The sequence below is a fragment of the Neodiprion pinetum genome, chromosome 1 (genome assembly GCF_021155775.2).
Source record: "Neodiprion pinetum isolate iyNeoPine1 chromosome 1, iyNeoPine1.2, whole genome shotgun sequence".
NCBI lineage: Eukaryota > Metazoa > Arthropoda > Insecta > Hymenoptera > Diprionidae > Neodiprion > Neodiprion pinetum.
Window position 1 is genome coordinate 5,837,292 of NC_060232.1, and position 18,637 is coordinate 5,855,928.

Below are 18,637 nucleotides of genomic sequence, written 5' to 3' on the forward strand. Positions count from 1 at the left end.
TAATAGAGAATGATCGAAATGTAGAATTTTCAAACGCACGCAAGTCTGTTTGGTAAGATTTATAATTAAAGTAGAAAGTCCCAAGTACGAAAAAAGTAAAAATGTAGAAAAATCAATGTGTACGATCTTGAGTGAATAAGAATTTTAGATTGCCTGTAGGTACATTTCGTTTTTTCACTTCTGCATTTCGACTTTGGACATTTGAAAATTCTCTAAACTAAGATGTTGGCGTTTTGAAAAACCCAATACCGTTTATGCCGGTATAATTCTTAATCTTTCCACATTTTTAAGCCGATTCAAATCTAAATCCTTACAGGGATCGTCTGTTTTATCACCTTACGATGTATACGATATTATTTTCATTTTATATCAAGATCGACCGATAAAAAGAGGTTGACCACTTTTCGTCTCAAGCGTTTTCAAGGGGAAAAAAAACCGAAAAGAAAATGAAAGAAAGAAAAATTGGCAGGCAAACGCAATGAATAGTTACAGGCAATTCGGCCAATTTCTGTTGAAGTTTTCGCCTCCGTCGTTCGGGCAGGTGGATCGCAGGCAGGCAGGTACCTAAAAAGTTTTATTTGTCGTCTCGGCGAAGCCGCGTTGCAAGTCGAGTCCCGAGGAACGTAATTTGTTCGTCCACTCCTCTCCCGGCATCCGGGAAACTAGGGAAGTTTCGTTCGAGCGGAGAGAAACTTGGCGGACAACCTCGGGATCGTGGTGGTCGAGGGGTTGACGTAGCGCAGGGTGGCTGATATACCTCGTGTCCGTAAAGAAACGCGGCTCTTCTCACCGATCGATAGACGCGCACACCTCATCACCCCCGCATCGCTAATTGCATCCTGTTAATTCTACGCCGTAAGGATTTTCTCGATCAAGCGGGGAGAAGGTGTCGACGAAAAAGAAACGAATTACATTAACGATAAAATAGAATAGAGCAACAACGTGTACGACGAACGGGGAGGACCATCGACGAATTCCGATCCCTCTCGTGCAGCGGATTTGATTGAAACCCTGTTTTCGACGCCTGCGGACAGATCAATTAGCATCCCCCAATTTTATACCGGCGCACCTATGCCGGATTGATTTGATAGTTGAATTTAAATTACGGTTCGGCGAGTCTTCCATTGTTGTTTAATTCTTTTCTTTCTATTTTTTTTTTTTGTCTTTCTTTTTTTTTTTTTTTGTTTCTCTGTTAAATAATAGTATAATAACACGAGATCTTACTTACTTTGCGTATGTCTTCTAGATTGTGAATTTCCGGTGACAGACCTCCGTGGACGCAGAGAAACTGTTGATTCATTAGCGCCGCCAATGGTAGACAATCGAACGCATCCATACACGCGTCGTATACTCTTTCCGAGTATTTTATTTTACCTGGAAAAGCAGAGGGGGAAGAGTAAAGGAAAGATAATTAAATCGCATGAATTTGATAAACCTGTGTACACGTCTACGTGAACTCGTGGTATTTTCATAATTTTTTTATATCCTCCCTCCCTTAAACGCTTTACACCCGTGCCAATTTATACAACGAACATTTATACAGGTATATATTATCACGGCATAACTTTCTCCCCACAATTTAGGCACGGAGAAGAACATGATCCTACTTTTATTCTTTTAATTTGTTCATTCCATTCGAATACGATAAATTGCGGTTTATGTTTCCTGCGCGTTTATGACGCCGACGATGAAAATGGGTAGAGGTAGGGTGAAAAAAAAAGCGAGGCTTGTAGAAACGTAACGTAATTACGTGAATTTGATCGTGCATTCAGCGATCGAGGCACGGATTACTCGAAATACAGATATTGCAAGAAGTTTGACGATATTTCAGGATCGTAAGAGGCTTACACGGCAGGTATAGATGCTAGAAAGTGAAAGATAAATAGGAGGAGAGAGAGAGAGAGAGAGAGAGAGAGAGAGAGAGAGAGAGAGAGAGAGAGAGAGAGAGAGAGAGAGAGAGAGAGATAGAGAGTAAGAAAGTCGCCGTGGGCTCTGATCGATGCGAGACGCCGCCTCAAAGACATAAGACGTGTATGCGAATCGAGGGGCGATATCTCTCGTGTCGAGGGGTGAGGGGGAGGGATTGATCAAAGTGACGCAGAAAGACGGATTTCTTATCAATAAAGTGAACACAGTTCGTTGCCGCCGGGAAAACGGGGCTCCGTCGTATGGGGAAAAGCCTTTTCGTCACAAAGACAAATTGATCCACGCGGTTATTTATCGCGTTACACTGCCTGTGGCTAACAAGCGTTGCTGTGTCGCCGGAGTGACGAGTTTAAAAAACGAACGCGATTAAATTGCAGAGTGTCCGGCGATCCGAAAATCCTGTCAGACAAGTCTTGGAGGTATCCTTGAATTTGTGACCGAGTTTGAAATGTTTTTGAATGAAATGTTTTGTATAAATAATTTCTACTAATTTTGAAATTATTTACAGCTCGTTTACGTTGTTCCGTGATTTTATACGATATCAGCTTCTGTTGTATTACAGATGTCGAGAGACACACGATTTTTTTTCGCCATATCGATCAGCTCGCCTCTACCGCATGTTATGATATGTATATGCGGATTATAATTTAAACAAGTAAACGATTGTTTGTTTGTTTCTTTTTTTTTCGTTCATTTTTTATTCTATTCAAAATCCGAATCCCATTTGTGAACGGTTGGACGATAAATGCAAAAAAAGATGACAAAAATAACGGCCCTCCTTTCAAAAACATTAAATAATAACTATCCGCAAAAATATAGGCTTGCCTCGAAGTTACACTGCAGGGCATCCGATAATAGATTCGTACAAGAATTGGAAAAATAAAACAATTTTTAATTACTCCGCTCTCGACGCGATTCGCAGTTCCGCGACTTTCAGCGCAGGGTGAAAATGATTAAATTAGAGAAAAAAAAAAAATAAATAAATAAAGGAAAGGAATAAAAAAAAACCGTACGACCATTGTAATTGTTTAAATTATTATATCCTATCAAAACGGAAATTATTATTCCAAGACACAGTTAACATCGTCCCTCGTCTGTATTCAGTATTTTTGCCGAAAGACGTTGGACCGTATGTAAGAGGAATATTACAGGTACACTATACATATAATGTTATCCGTTTGAACTTATTTTGTGAAAATATTCAGCGCGAAATATTAGACTTGAACAAATTGAACGTGCAATTTTGCGACCATTTTCGGTTTTCCCATCAGATGGTTTTTTGTCGTTTTTTTTTTGTTTTTTTTTTTCTCCTAACACACTTTTATTCACCTTTGTTCGGGATGCCTCGAGTTACCGATCCAAAAATAGATATTCCCTTCATCATCCCGGCGATAATCGCGCTCTATGGGAAATCATATCGCGAGTAGGTACGTTCGTCACGGTTTTACGACGTCGCTAAAACCCGGCGCCCTTATAATTACCGGGATAATACGACACTGCTTCTCGGTTAACTATACTTTTTTCCATATCTTATTTCTTCCTTTGCTTTTTTTTGCAGGCTCGTTCCGGTCCGTTGAACTCTCGCAGTAAATGACCTCGCAACCTCAGGACCTTCAGGGCGTATCGTTTTCACGGATTTCGAATTCAGGGTGCGTATTCCTCTCTATTCTCTCCTGTAGTTTCCTTTTATACTGTATAAATAGAGTATAGCTGCTCACAATTACCCGCCACTTCTGTTACCTCCGATAAATAACGTCCTCGTAAAACAGCGTGGTACCACAGATATTGCCCGGGGTCAAACTTCCCAGGTTATGCTCTTTTATATGTACGTATTATATGTACACACACACACACATATGCATATATATATGCATATATATATATATGTAGGCGTTCTCGGTTTATTGCATACGTCGCTGTTGCGATCGTTATTTGATCCGAGGAGTAAACCGACTTTCCTTATACTTACGATTATCCCAACCCCCGACCCGCCCCTTAATTCTTCACATTATTTTTGTCACCCCGACTGTCACCAAGTTTCACGTAACAATTCGGTGGGAAAAATTTTGCGAGATAATAACAGGGAACGAAAAAATTGAAAGCCAAATTAAATTAAACCAATCCGGTAGACGTAAGACGTAAGTATTTATCGATCTTACGCGTTCGCACGTCGTATATTTTTTAAGCATAATTTTCGTATTATATAATATAAAGAGTTGAAAAGACGTGCGGTTTGCAAAATTCTTTCTTTTTTTTTTTTTGCTTCTCACGCCAAAGTTATTTTTATTTTAACATCATCCGGAGGATATTTGTTAAGCGTCGATCGATCCCACGGACAAATCGTTGTGCAATACAAATTCTTGTAGTTTGTGTAAAATTTGAATACGTGACACTTTTTATACTCTGTGTTGCTGCGTACGATGTATGTATCCGTAATGTATGTGATAATGACGCGTTGCATTTGACGAAATAAATTAGATGTGAAGAAAACTGGGAGCGTGGGTAGATTGTACTAGATATCTCGGGCATGGATCCAAATCGTCCCGCTATAAGATAACTTGTCGTTGCAACGTTTTTGAAAATGTTTCAAGCTGTGCCACTTTGTTGAAAAATTAAATAATTAACGACCCTGCCACGAATTATTTGTTGTTATAGAACTGGCAGGAATTATCTCTGATGTAAATTTATCTTTTCATTTTTCAATCTTTTTTTTTTTTTTTTTCAAACATTCCCCAGATGACATGATTATTGAGTCTTAGTCGTATAATTGCCACTCACTGAAGTGATTTAATGTCACATATAATACGAATCTCGACTGTAGGTAATAGTAAAAATATGTCCTCCGAAATTCAAGGTTTTAAAACACTTACTTTACGGATAGCTTGCGCTTTTTCTAAGTAACGACGAATGTAAACTTTTTTTGATCTAGAAAAGAAAAAAACTTCAAGCGGCATGTACCTCGTTTAATTATTTATATTTGACGCCCGATACGTCTGTAAAATAAGGAATAAATTTAAGAACCAAAGCAGTAATCATACCCTCTGAACGTCGTAATTTATAATAACAATATTGACGAATAAATATTACAGGACCGAATTCACAGGTATTAAAATGATTGAATAACGTCTCTTTCGCGAAGAGATCAACTTTGTTCCTTGAATTCCGTTAATTAGTCGTAAGAAAACGATTCGATACAACTTGACCTTTGGCTTAGGCATCGTTTTCTTCTTCATCTTTATCATGCCGTCAGTTTGTTATAATTTTTATAATTATTATCATTCTCACCATCGTGAAACATGCTTAAATGAAAATCCTTTGTTTCTCCTTTTTTCTGTTTTGTTCTCTCAAAAAGACTGAAGAAAAATTTTAAACCGTAAAAAATGCATCGTGTAGACGGCGGGGGGTGTTATTCGTTGTTTTGAAAAATTCGCGTACGATTTCCTCTCTTTCTCACCCTGCACCCCTGCCGATGGGCGTTTCTTATCGGATCAAGCACAAAGAAAATTGGGTAAATAAAAAGTAAAGTTTTCAGTAGCGAGGCAGCTGAGGGTAGAAAGCAAGAAGCCGGTGAATTTCCTAACTCTGGGCGATATTGAAGCTTGGAGAAATCGGCGAAGGAGCTCGACGATATCGATCTCCGGTGTTAAATATGCGTTTAAACAGTGCAGGACGAGGCTACTTACACTCCTGTTTGAATGTGAAGTATTCCGTTAGATGCCGGCACTCGTGATTTCCTCTGAGAAGAAATAGTGTGGTGGGGTGGCAAAGTTTCAATGCCCACAGGTACAATACGCACTGAAACAGAAACGGCAGAGTGCCAGGTTTACAAACGATTCGTTATGACATACTCGGTTTTACCTCATCGTTAATTCAATCGTTGTAAATAACATTACGACAAATCGCTGAAGTTTCGAAAACTGAACAATCAAATTTCTACGCATACGAGTTTAATACTCGCGTACGTATGTATGAAGAATACATTATTTACAGACCGACGTTTGAGATCTGATCGATCCGCACGATCCTGCCAAAAGCACACTTCGTGCTTTATGCTCGATGCTGTTCCGTTCACGGATCAAAGACGAAACTCTCGTGCAGCCTACGGTATTACCCGAGGGTTAAAACCCCGTGCAAATCCCTGCACGCCTTAAATAGTAACACGCGGCGAAGGGCGGAGGAACGGGGAAGATCTAAGGCTTAGTCTATAGGTGTTATCATCACTTTGTACACACACTTCCGACAATCTACATAATACACACGTATTGTACCTATAGATAGCTGCGTACGAAACACTTTCTTGTTTGCCGTAATTCAAGTTCCCGATCTTGATGGAAAATAACGCGTTTACAAACGTTTCGTTCGGTGGATCAAATTTCTTGGCACTGCTAATCGCGTTGGATTTTACAATTCGCTTTGTGCTGTTGCGATAACCGTCCGCTCGACATCAATACCTAAGCCAACTGGCAGTTCCACTGTACCTAAGTAAACGTACAATTATTTACAGAAAAGAAGAGAATAGGAAACGCGGAAAGAAGCCAGATTTTCACTTTGTGTTGAAATTATCGAGGAGTGAGGAAGAATCGGTTAGGTAGTACAGTTTATCGGTGACGTAACGAAGCATTAAACTTGTATAATTTATCGGTCCACGATGACGATTTTGAGTCTTTTGAGAGCTAAGTAGATCAAGAGTTTGAAAAATGTCATACGAGTACAACGTTTTTTGTCTTATGCGATAATTTACCGAATTTTAATCAAATTAAAAATGCAACGTATAAACGTTTTTAAATCCCGTCAGTCGATGAGAAGCATATGTGCAAAAGTTATACGATTCGATAACGCTGCGAAGTATGTTGTAAAAAACCTTGAAAGTACTCGAGCGTATTTAATTAACGTCGCCTGTGCTTCGCTAAAGCGCGGCAAACGATTCTCACCACTTACGTTGGCTACCTGGGCGGACTTGGATTTGCAAAGGCGAGCAGCGAACACACTCGTGTGTTTGGCAAACGGTCGGGCGGTAAGGATCGACCTCAATTCACATTAAACAAAACCGCCTCCGCACTAAATTCTTGCTGCAACTCGAGTCGATTTATCGTTTGGCAAAGGGGGAGGCAGCCAGTCGAGTCCCGGGCCGTTAGAACGTCCGTCGCTAATGTCGGCCCGTTATTCATTTCGCCTTTTACAGCCCCGAAACGGCGCACGCGTCGCGACGCCTTGTTAATCGGGATTTACGGATTCCGGAGTTCCGCTGCCGCTCCGGGCGAGACGTAGAAATTCGTTTCTACAAACGTGTACATGATATGCGAAGGAAATTGCAAGGACGCGAAAAATTCGCGCGTCTATTTCGTAGTCGTACAAATATTATGCAGAGCTAGCGCGGTTTTTACTCAATTATTCATTTTTTTTTTTTTTTTTTTTCCCCTCTTCACCCTACAAAAGTGAAATCGCAGCGGCGTGGCGAGCCCCTGATCGTGTATCGGGAAACCCAGCGAAATCGAGAAGACTTCCGGCACCGCCTTCTCAAAGCTTCCGGAATCCATCATTCTTTCCTCCGCACCTTCGCCTATCGCTTTAACAACACACCGGTCAAGACGGGCGCGATCTTACAGGAAGGGCTGTTATATTACACGTACGTACGTATATTTCAACACTTATCTTTACGTGCTCACGATCCGGCGTGGTACTTGGTCCGCATTTTCGTTGTGCTTCTTTCTCTGAACCGCGGGAGAGATTCAACAGCCGAATATGCCAGAGGATCGGGATCCAAACGATCGAACTCTGATCGAACGCGAGTGAAAAGTTGCCGATCCGTAATGTGATTTTTATCAATTCTAATCACAGTGGCTTCTGGTCAGGCTAAACTAAGAAGACGGGGAAAAGTCGAGGAATCGATAGATTAGGCAAGGAAGTTTTTGGCGGTATGGAAGGACCAAAATTTTATAAGAATATTTTTTTTTTTTATGACATGTTTGTTCCGTGAACAATTAAATGAATCATAAATGGATTTCTGAAAGCCAATTGATTTCGAACTTTATTTATTGAACATATGATATTGGGCTGCGCCATATTTTTATGCTGTAGATAAATAGTTTAATAAATTCTTGGAAAGATACTGTTTCTTTACACAACATTTTGTTTCGGTTTTTTTTTTTTTTTCTCCCTGACAGTATTTTCTTGACGTTTTATCATTATTTCAGACCATTTTTTATACTTGAGTCTATAGAGAAATGTACCCACTGTAATTTGTTATATTTTTCATTGTTAGGAAACATCGATCACCTGAGCTTCTGACTTCGCGATGCGTAGTGAGAATATTCAGGTGGCAGGTATTTTATGTCTGAAAAGCTCACTATTTTAAAAACATTGAATTAAAATCGATACGCGGACAATTTAGAATAAATCTCAAGTAAATACAGAGCTTTTGAAACATGAGCATGTTTTCCTTTAATACTGTTCATCCAAATTTTAAACGATCCTAATAAGGTTGTAGCGAAATAACGATTTTTTCAAAAAATGCATCCTCACGGTACGTTAGCTACGAACTTTGACCTAATTATCATACATTTTTCCTCTTCTCTTTTGTCCAATCGTTGAATTGATCTTGAATCAATTAATAACGGAACGTAAAGAAACTTTCGGAGTTCCACGTTGAGTTGTGTGTCCGCCATGGGAGGGAAAATCAAGATAAAGAAATTCAGCTCAAGCGGAAGAATATACGAGGTGTGATATAAGCCATAAATCGTTAATATGAAAATATTTGCCAAATTCGTCGTGGCGGAGTTGGAAGAAAGTCGAGAGATCGAAGAATTAGCGAAAAGTGGGAGAAGCGTTAGATTTTCCCTCAAGTTTCTTCGTTTTCCGCGATTCTATCCAGTCGTGCAATATTCAGTTCGATTTGCGCCAAAGGCACACAAACCTCGCTGTTTCCCTCCACTTTGTTCAGCTCAAAGCCCAACAAGCTCGAGGTTTCGCTTCTGCGTAGCTACGCGTCTATATAGAGTTTCAGACGAACCTGCTACACGCGTGTACATATTTTACGACGCTCTTCCAGAACTTTTACCGGCTTGGTTTCGTTTCGTTCGGTTGCGCTCTGCAAGCTCAGGTAGGTCGTCGACTGGTTGCACGGCAGCTGTGTGAACGTGACAGTGTAAATTTCGCCCAAACTACCTGACGGGAGTATTTTTAAGCTATGCGATCTTTTTGCCCGCATCTCTTATCCCTTAAAGCTTGGTCTGTGTGCGTATCATTGAAACAACGAAGAAAGAAAGAAGAAATTTAGCAAATTTTCCTCGCTTCGTATCGAAATTTTATTTTTAACTGCAACGATATTGCTGCATTCCACTTTTTTACCCCGTAAGAAAGTTGGGTGATCGGTTGGCAGGAAATCGTTACTCTTCGGTAATTTTACTACGAAATACTGTCATACGTTGGGTATTTAACAAATTGTTGTATATACGAGGTAGGTAAACGTATCTTTGAAAATTGATGATATCGGAATTAGAATGAAAAGTTGAAATATTATCGCCGCATCCCTTCAAACCGCTTTGAAATTGTTGATGATCTGGTAGATTTGTTCGATTTTATCTCTACGGTCGGTCATTTTATTCGAAAGAATATATTCTAGAAATTCAATGATACGCAGTCCTGTTTCCTTTGTCCTGTTGATATCAGTAAGTAATAAATTCAGTAAATTTTACAATATTGCACCGATATTGAAATTGTAGAGCGGAAACGAGCGAATGTACTAGATTTTTAATTTAAATCGACTTGAAACGAAGCATTGATATCCAAGCTCTCGTTTACAACGCCAGTATTTTTTTTTTTTTTTGTATTTATAAAGAGCTCCTCGTTGTTTACGAATATATGTATAGCAATTCGTTAAATACTCGATGTGCGACCTCCTCGTAATTCTCGTAAAATTGATAAAAAAAGAACCGAGTCAGCAAGTCGAACAATTATTCTCTAATTGCAGACTGATCGTGAACTGGAAGACAGAATATAACGAACGACGAAGTTTGAAAGTCTCTCCCGTTGAATTTCTTGCCGACCCGTAATTAGCAACAACGTTTCAATCTCAGCTGTAATGAAAACGTGAGACTGCAATTATATGAATGACTTATGCATAATTCTTCGGGTGAAAAAGTTGTTCCAAACCGCTTTTCTTTCGAAGACGACCCGAGATTCAGGCTTCAATTAATATCAGCAAATTGTTGTAGTTCCTATAATCGAAACTTATGCTTTTCTTTCCCCTGCCCCCGAATAAGGGAAAAGTTTAGATAAGTCTTTTTGCGCCAACTCGTGTTTTTGACGTTCAGATTCAATTCCCGCCGCACCGCGTGACAGGGTCACAGCATCAACCGACCTCGGTGAAAATGTCTGTCTGAATTTGGCGCAGGCTGGTGAACGTCGTGCAAAAGTAATTAATCAAAAGTGCTCGAAGCTTGTTACACGCGCGAGGCCAAATTTTATGCGGATAAGATTGTGTGCGTACGTGCGGGAGAGAGAGAGAGGGAGAGAGAAAGAGAGATGGAGTAGCTATAAACCGGATACAAAGATCGTGAAAAAGTTTGTCTATGACTCAAGTCAAGGAAAATATGTTTGTCGAGCTCAATCGTAACCTTTTATTGTTTTTTTTTTTTTTGTTCGTTATACATCGATAAAAAATCAACTCTTTCGGATGAATTTTTGTCGTCTCGTCATTGCGCTATCGGCAAATAACGAAGACAACTGGTCTCAGTTTATATCGATCGCGGTCTATTTGCGATGCGGGAAAAGGAGAGGCTGTTTTTGCGCTTGATTACGAATTCCGGGGATTTTTCACCGCTCTGTAGAGCGAATCAACCGCGAGAAGTTGGCAAACGGTGAATTGTCCCCTCTCTCATCCTTTACCACGCTACCTTGTCGAACGAACCCCAAAATTTACGCGGTCAATTGACTGTTCCGCAGCCTGGCATCCGCCTTTCGTTATCTCCTCTGTCAATTATTATTGCCCTCCGGATTCGCCCTCTTTCTATACATATATTTTCTGTAATGAAACCATACCTGTCGATAGATTACGTTATGCGCGACTTTGGAACTTAGCGTTGGTTGATAAACGTTGATCTGAGCCGAATTCCGAATTTCTCATAATTTTGGTGAAGAAATTCAAAGGCCATTCGTTATCGGCGGATTTTAGGAATTGAGAAGGAATTGAAAATTGCTGCTTTGCCAAAAATTTACTCATAGAAAGACGAAAATGGTAGGGAAAAAAATCTGCTCAAACTTGCCGGTGGCTGGGCAAGAAACATCGCTTTTGATATCCAATTAGTCGAACGAATGTACCTCATACGCAAAGTTTCGAAGCGAAAGCCGGTGGCTTTGTTTATCAATTTTCAACCCTCCGGTATTTATACTTCTTCTTTTTCTTATTCGTTCATTAGACTCTCTTCAATAAACTTTTCTCTTTAATAAAACTCTCGGCACTAATTATAACTTTCAACTGCATCTGTGTAAAATATTTATTTCAACACAAGAATATAACGAACAATTATTATAACTCGACTCTGTTTTTCCGAGCTCTGGTAGAAAATGTTATTCCCTATATTTCAAGGCCTTCGATTAGTCGAGAAATTGCCCATTTCATCGTACGAATGATAATCCTGCGAATAATAATAATTTATGGAGTAAAAAACGAAAAAATGAATCAAGAACACACGAGAGACGCGGGAGCAAAGAACGGGAAACAATCCGCTATCATCGCCTATGAAAATGGACGAATGTATGGTTTACGAAGAGTACGAAGAAGACGCGTAAGGAAGGAAACTAATCAAACAGCTTTTTCGACTGCAGCGATGAGGTGAAGGAGGAGGAGGAGGAAAGGTTCCTCGGCTATGAAGGGAGAAAAGCGCAAACTTTGGTGGGTTCACCGTTAAGCCGGAGGAAATGTTCTTTCTGAAATACGAAGTCGTAAGATATTAGGGTGGAGCGGGGAAATCCTCAAAGTTTGTTTCGAGGGTCGATGGAGGCAGGCGTTGGAGCCTGATAGGGATCCTCGCCACAGTAGGTATCTACCCTTTGCTAATGTACCGCTGCACAATTTCAACTTATTCACGAATAATTACGAAAAGAACAATCGGGTCGTTTCCTCGCTTCCTCCGATTTTCGCATCTCGCGCGGCCTGCCGTGCGTGTGATGAAAGAATCGCGTTGAAGTTGGTAAGGTTATCGTACAACGATTCATGCTGAGGGAAAACTGTTATTTCGCGATTTTGGAATTGTTTGAAATTCGGTAAATCGTGGTAAAAGTAAACGTAAAAAAAAGTAAAAAAGTTTAAAAATCATTGTAAAGTTAAGCGAATAGCGATTTTTCCCCAATGTTTCGTTACGATAACGATACTGACTTCAACCTCGTAAAAAATAATCTCGAATCTCAATATCACCTCTTCACGTCCGTCTCGTGTATGTTTAATAATTATGTATAAATGTGTTAAATAATCTAAATCTGTTTGTGGGCGTAACTGAGGCGTTAAACAATTAGGCACTCACCTCGATACTGAAGTAACCTCTATCTACGTAATCGCCGAGGAATAGGTATTTCGTCGAAGCAGGAGGTCCTCCGACTTCAAATAATTTCATCAAATCGTAAAATTGACCGTGGATGTCGCCGCAAACTGAAACCAAAAATTTCACACACACACATAATTTCGTAGCAATTATCAATATCGTCGATTTATCGTTATGTAATTCAAACTCGTAATTTACTCGTTTTTACATCCCATTTATCATGAAACGTTTTCATTGGTCGAATTTCAAAAATTTCCATTTCCTTATTGTCATTCATTTTCAGGTTCGAAAAAATTAAAAACTGCGCTTCTTCGCCAAACGATACGAAATCAGATATCGGTAAAATCTTCGCAGCCTTACAGCTGTTTCACCTTGCACATTCCTTGATCTAATTTATTTGTATAATTTCAATCGCTGCACGACTCTCAGCCCAATGTTTGCGGTATAATAATAAAGGATCGCGTGCAGCGTATGTATATATATACATACATACACACTTGCGCACGCATCCTAGATATTGTGTAATCTACTTAACGGCGTGCCTGACCTTGGCCTCGAATCACTTATCAATTTATTTTTTCCTAAATTTTCTTTCTCTCTTATTCCTCGTCAAACTTTGACGGCTACGCCTAGCTGCGTGAAATCGTGCTATTTGATATCGCCGCTGCATGAACCTCTATATCGATCCGTGCGAAATTAATATTCTGCAGCAATTTTCTGTAAAGCCTTGGCAATTTCCCACTCTTCCGCGTTCGTTATTGCGTGCGGAATTCCTTCCGAATCCGAGACGTCGAATCCCAACAGCAGGAATATTCTTTTCCTTTATCTTTATTCACGACGGTTCAGGCGATCGAATTACCGAAGAAGAGAAGAGGAGAAAAAAAAGATTGTCTGAGTAACGAATCGACGATAAGGTAAAAGAAAAGAAAAATCTTTGCTAATCTGTGCTTACAAAGTTGACACCATGCGCCAGGTATATACACGTACATGTACGTACATGTCGGATATATGGCTCATCTTTGCATTGTATACGTACGAAATACGCGTATTATCGCTGTTAGAAGACACGTACACGACTATAATTTGCGAAACGTGTAAATCGATACCTTCCGTCGTGAGAGGATGAATGTCAATAATTTGTATAAACGTAAAAGTAAATGACGCGTGTAACGTAAAACGTATTAAAGGTGATGTAGGATGATAAATAAAGCATAATGGTGTAACGTTCGCGCGATGAGAGGTGCCGGAGAATAGAGCGAGTCGCGATGATATATCGGGCGCCGTCGTCTCGTTAATTGGACGTCGCGACGCCTTGCAGGCGCCTCTATTACCCTTCGCGCGCAGTTATGCTTCTATCCACGGGCAAAAATTCCCACCTTTCCCGGCGAGCCTACGCTCGACGATTTCCTTTTCCACGTTTTCTACACCCTTTTCTATTCCATCAACCGCGAGCGAATCGTCAAAGTTTTGCTGCACGAACAAGTAGGTATGACATGATAATAATTCATGCACACCTATGTCACGAAACTTGACAAATGTCGAACGGCTTGAAATTCTATTACACAATAATGCATGTTTTATATGCATAAGTTATACACATTCGGGGTGTCTACGGTCAACGATGTGTCAAATTCCCTGACATTTCCCGGTTTCCCAGACGGAAGCAGACATTTTCCAAGATTCATTTCGATCTAACTTTACTAACAAACTCACTTTTCTTCATGCAGATTAGTTAATACTTAGACATCAGATGTCTCCGTCGTAAGTTAAGATAGTCCAATTCTTGTTTCAGTTCAATTTTGCTTGAACTCAATTTGTAACAAATGTATCGATAAGCGATCCAATTTTAAGAAACTAACGGATGATTAGAATCAGCCATTCTTTCGAAACAATCGAGGTAGAAACAACGATCTGAGAGTATTGACTGTTTTTAGTGCCAGTTTATCTTTTTCATAAATTTTACATAATGGTCAACATCGATTTATTAATTCCATATTTTTCGCCCCTTATACCATTTTCACACAGGCTCCCTCAATTGTTTCACAGAAAGTAATTTTCCACATTTCAACGAATCGTACATTAGTGAGGAAGAAAATACAAAAATTCCGTAAAATTAGCTCGTTGCGACGAAAAATTGATTTAGAAATATCGAATTTGCAAAGTTTGGTTTTAGTCGGCTTTGACACTTGTTGAAACGTGGCTGAAAGTTCAACGGAAGATAACGAATCTTTTTTTCGTTCTTTCTTTCTTTTCGCTTCAACGTTGTCGCTAGTACCACGAACCAAGCGTTCGCACATCAGCTAGAGGCGAAGAAGCATATTTTGCAGAATTAGCGAGAGTTAAAAAAACCATTTTAAAGTCGACACTCGATCTCCCGCCTGCAGATTATGAGACGGCTCTTAATTGCACGGGTAATTCAATTACGACCTGGGCTTGTCTTTCTTTATTGAGAAAACTGTGTAAGATAAAAGTTGGCTGAACCTTGTATACGCTTGATATTACTTGACTTTTCACATATATCGTAGATACCCAGCAGTTTCCATTACATCTGTAATTATCATTGCGTGCAACCCGTAAGTCCTTATTATGCGCAAATATACCTAGATATAGAAGTTCCAATCAGCCCGACGTATAGTTTGTCCTTGTGATTATTCTCCCGAGTAATAACGATAAAGTACGTTAAATATGCACGATTGTGTGGATGCCGCAGAATTTGCCATGGGAAAAGAGAAAGACGGAGAGAGAGAGAGAGATAAAGAGAAATAGCTGCACGAGTGCAAAATTCTCGACTTTTATACACCCAACTCGAGCAGTCGCATCTCTCGTCGTCGAAACGACGTCGTTCCAAAGACTCGTAACCGGAAGAAACGAGCTGCGATATTTCGTTTTCGAAGATAATATTGTTCCTACGGAATTGGATCGTTCGTCGTTCTCACCGCGTTTGCCGGGATTGAAAGTGGGAAACGCACTTCACGACTACCGAATCATAAACCGATGTGCAAGCCGCGTCGAATCGCCTTCGTGTAATATAACTCGAGGCTTCTTCTTCGTGGCTGTGATCGATCCTTTCCAAGCGAAAAAACGAAGGAACTAAAACGCGCCACTTTGTCCGCAGGCACCTGCCTCCCTGCTTTAAATACCGAACGCCAACGCGAGGAGAGTTTTTCTGGATTCAGCATTCTCACAATTCTCTATTACGATCATTAGAATACGCGAGAAACAGCAGTCGTCTGATCGTCAATGACTGGTTGGAAAGGAAAGGTGATTTTCTCCTGCGGAAACAGATCCGTGCTTGTCAGAAGTCACCTGTTGTCGCGATGCGAATCCCACTTTTCATCCGCATCGTAGCAATCGAATCGAGGATGAAAGTCAGGGTGCAGGCTGCTTTCATCGACCATCGTAAAGTCCAGCGATCGAAATCGAAGGAAAAACGGAGACTTGTGTGGATTTTTGTTCGAACCTCGTCAAATCACTCAATATCAGTGCTTGAGGAAGAATGGCGCTCGAAGTAAATTGCGAAAAAGGCAGAACAACCATTGAAAACTATCCAGAAATGTTGCTGACACAGGCTAAGATACCAACGATTTGTGAAAAATTGTGTTTTTAGTATTAGTTCGTTCAAAATTATCAAACTTTATTGTTTTGATCGTATTCTAATTTTCTGGGCTCATTTTCCTCTCTAATCGGATGTCCAGGAATTTTCTGAAAAACATTTTGGAAACGTTATATCGTGTTGTAGTGGTAAAGCGCAAATTTCATTTGTTACTAACATCCGTTACACAAATCTATCTTTATCAACCTCGGAGATAACTTTACGTGAAATTTTATTCGACCGATCTCTGGACAAAATGGTTAGGAAAAAATATCATATTCGTGTCAATAACACCAGATTTTAATAATTTCGAACCGTGTCATCAAAAAACCTTTACCCAAACCGTTGATATCCAAGCTTTGATTAGGTACTCGAATTTGCGATGATTCATTTCAATTGCCTGATTGACAGGATGATGTTTCATTCGTGTTTTTCATTATTTACGAAAATAATGTTACGTCTTGAGATTTTTTAAACGCTTTTCCCACTCCTCCCACAACCTTTTTTATTCAGACAATCGGTCCCATTGATCGGATCCCTAAATTTAACATCCGAGTTCAATCTTCCTCTGCGAATATCCTGCATGAAATTCTACGCGCACATTGACGAGCCTCGTAAAAATCAAGGACAGACCGATTGCCTGTTTCGCAATCAGATTCGAGAGCGACTTCTCGAAATTGGGACCGAGTATGCGGTATAAGGCAATCGTCGGAGAGTCTCCTAGGCGAAGTAAGCCTAATCGCACGTGCCGCAAGCCTAGCTAATTGAACGCTAATCCTTAGCTTACACGACCGCTCCTCACCGTTTCAGTTTCCGCGGAGGTCGGAAGCTTTGGAATTCCATTGTGCGCCCCAACCGTACACAAGCGTCTCGTTATAATCTGGAAACCGTTGCTCTGATTGGCCGCTCGATCAGACGCATCTACACTACTCGCGATCAGGCGAGGGATGCACGGTACGTCATTTCGTCGAAAGCTCCGAAAGCTCTGCTGCTTTTGCACTTTTATATCGTAAGAAATACGAACGCTATTTTTGACAATTCAAAGTCGAGAGGATGCAAAATGTGGGACGAGGTTGACGATTATATGCAGCGAGGGCGAAAGTTGCGGAGATTTTTTTTCTCAAACATGAAGTGAATATGAAGTACAGTAAGAAATGATTGTTTGAATCGTTATATATGTATTAGGGTGCTTGAGAAAAAAATGAATCAAGATTTTCCCCCGTAAAAAGTTTGTTCAAGGTAAAGGAAAGATTCTGTAAAAAGATGTGCGTTCCATGTTACGTGGAAGATCAGACTCATTTGCTTTTACACTTTCTTTTTCCCATTCATTTGAATTTGCGAAGAAACAACGCTGTAGCACTCTAATTATTATTCCTTCCCTGTTATTTATATTTAACCCAAAGATCACGATCCATGAGGCGACGATATATCATCCGGGAATCTTATTCTAAATTAAAAAATCACATTAAATTGTAACTATTTTATCAGATTGAATTAACAATGAAAAACTCGTCAGATACACTTCTCAGCAATCAACCGGAGACTTGATATTACAAGTGTGGCTCTTCTTTGAGACATAAATTAATATTACGTTTGATGTAAGCATTAGAAAAAAAATTGCTTGCGATTCTTTATGAATTGAAAAAAAAAAAATTTTTTAAGTGAATAATCAACTGATCGCGATTTTCCGTATAACGCAGAACGCCCATCTTCTACAGAATATTTCACTTAACCTAAACAAACTTTTCGGGAGGCGCTATGGTTAAAAATTGCAAATTATTTCTTCGGAAACACCCTTAATATACGTATAGACTCGATTTAAAAACGCTCAGATTTCGCTATACCTATACCTGAAACTCGTATACATGAACGTCAATTAGCAACGGATGAAAATAAACGAGAAATAAAATGCGGACGTGACGCCGTCTGCCCTTTGCGCTAATTCTAACGCATACAAATAACCGTAATACGTGCAGACATATACCTATGATGTGAAGTTGCACGCACACAGCATCCGGTGGATGTCCAAAGTAATTATTAACCAGGCAAACTCGGTGCTGATACAGAAATGCGCGTATACATATATATATATATATATATATATATATATATAAACATACCTATATACATATACGTATGTCCATGTGTGCGGATAATCGTTTATTTACGCTGCGCGATCGCATACACACTACAAACAGACTATATTTCTACAAGGGACGACTTCCTCGTCATAAATTACCTACCGGCAATAAACAACATTTTCTATCTCGCTGCAACAAACCGATTCGCTTGATCATTATCTCACAATAAAATACTTCCGTATATAATCTAGATAGTTTTTCTGTATGAATTTGATATCAAATTACGAATTCTTACGTAACACGTGGTAATAAAAGAGTGATAAAATTATTGGAATACGATTCGTATAAAATATTTACCGGAAATCGTGATACTGTCAACATTGTATATAATTCTTACAAAGATAATCTGGAAAAATTTTTTTTTCTCGCAAGTTGAAGATAAACTTCGGGTTGTAATATTTTTTTAATACTATACCGAGAGATACGAATCAAATTTTCAA

The 18,637-nt window shown here is 39.6% G+C and overlaps 1 protein-coding gene across 11 annotated transcripts in view; it reads right to left on the bottom strand.

The window, feature by feature from the left end:
* LOC124222080 (serine/threonine-protein phosphatase 2B catalytic subunit 2) overlaps positions 1–18,637 on the bottom strand; it is a 116,334-nt gene that overhangs the window by 39,432 nt on the left and 58,265 nt on the right. For all 11 annotated transcript variants that reach the window (XR_011177109.1, XM_069135938.1, XM_069135957.1 and 8 more), the window contains 3 exons: positions 12,447–12,571; positions 5,610–5,721; positions 1,229–1,374 (listed from right to left, as the gene is read on the bottom strand). Coding sequence is in view for 10 of the 11 variants with exons in the window: in XM_069135938.1 (XP_068992039.1) it covers positions 1,229–1,374; positions 5,610–5,721; positions 12,447–12,571 (383 nt within the window). In the remaining variant the exon portion in view is untranslated. The remainder of the gene's footprint in view (positions 1–1,228; positions 1,375–5,609; positions 5,722–12,446; positions 12,572–18,637) is intronic.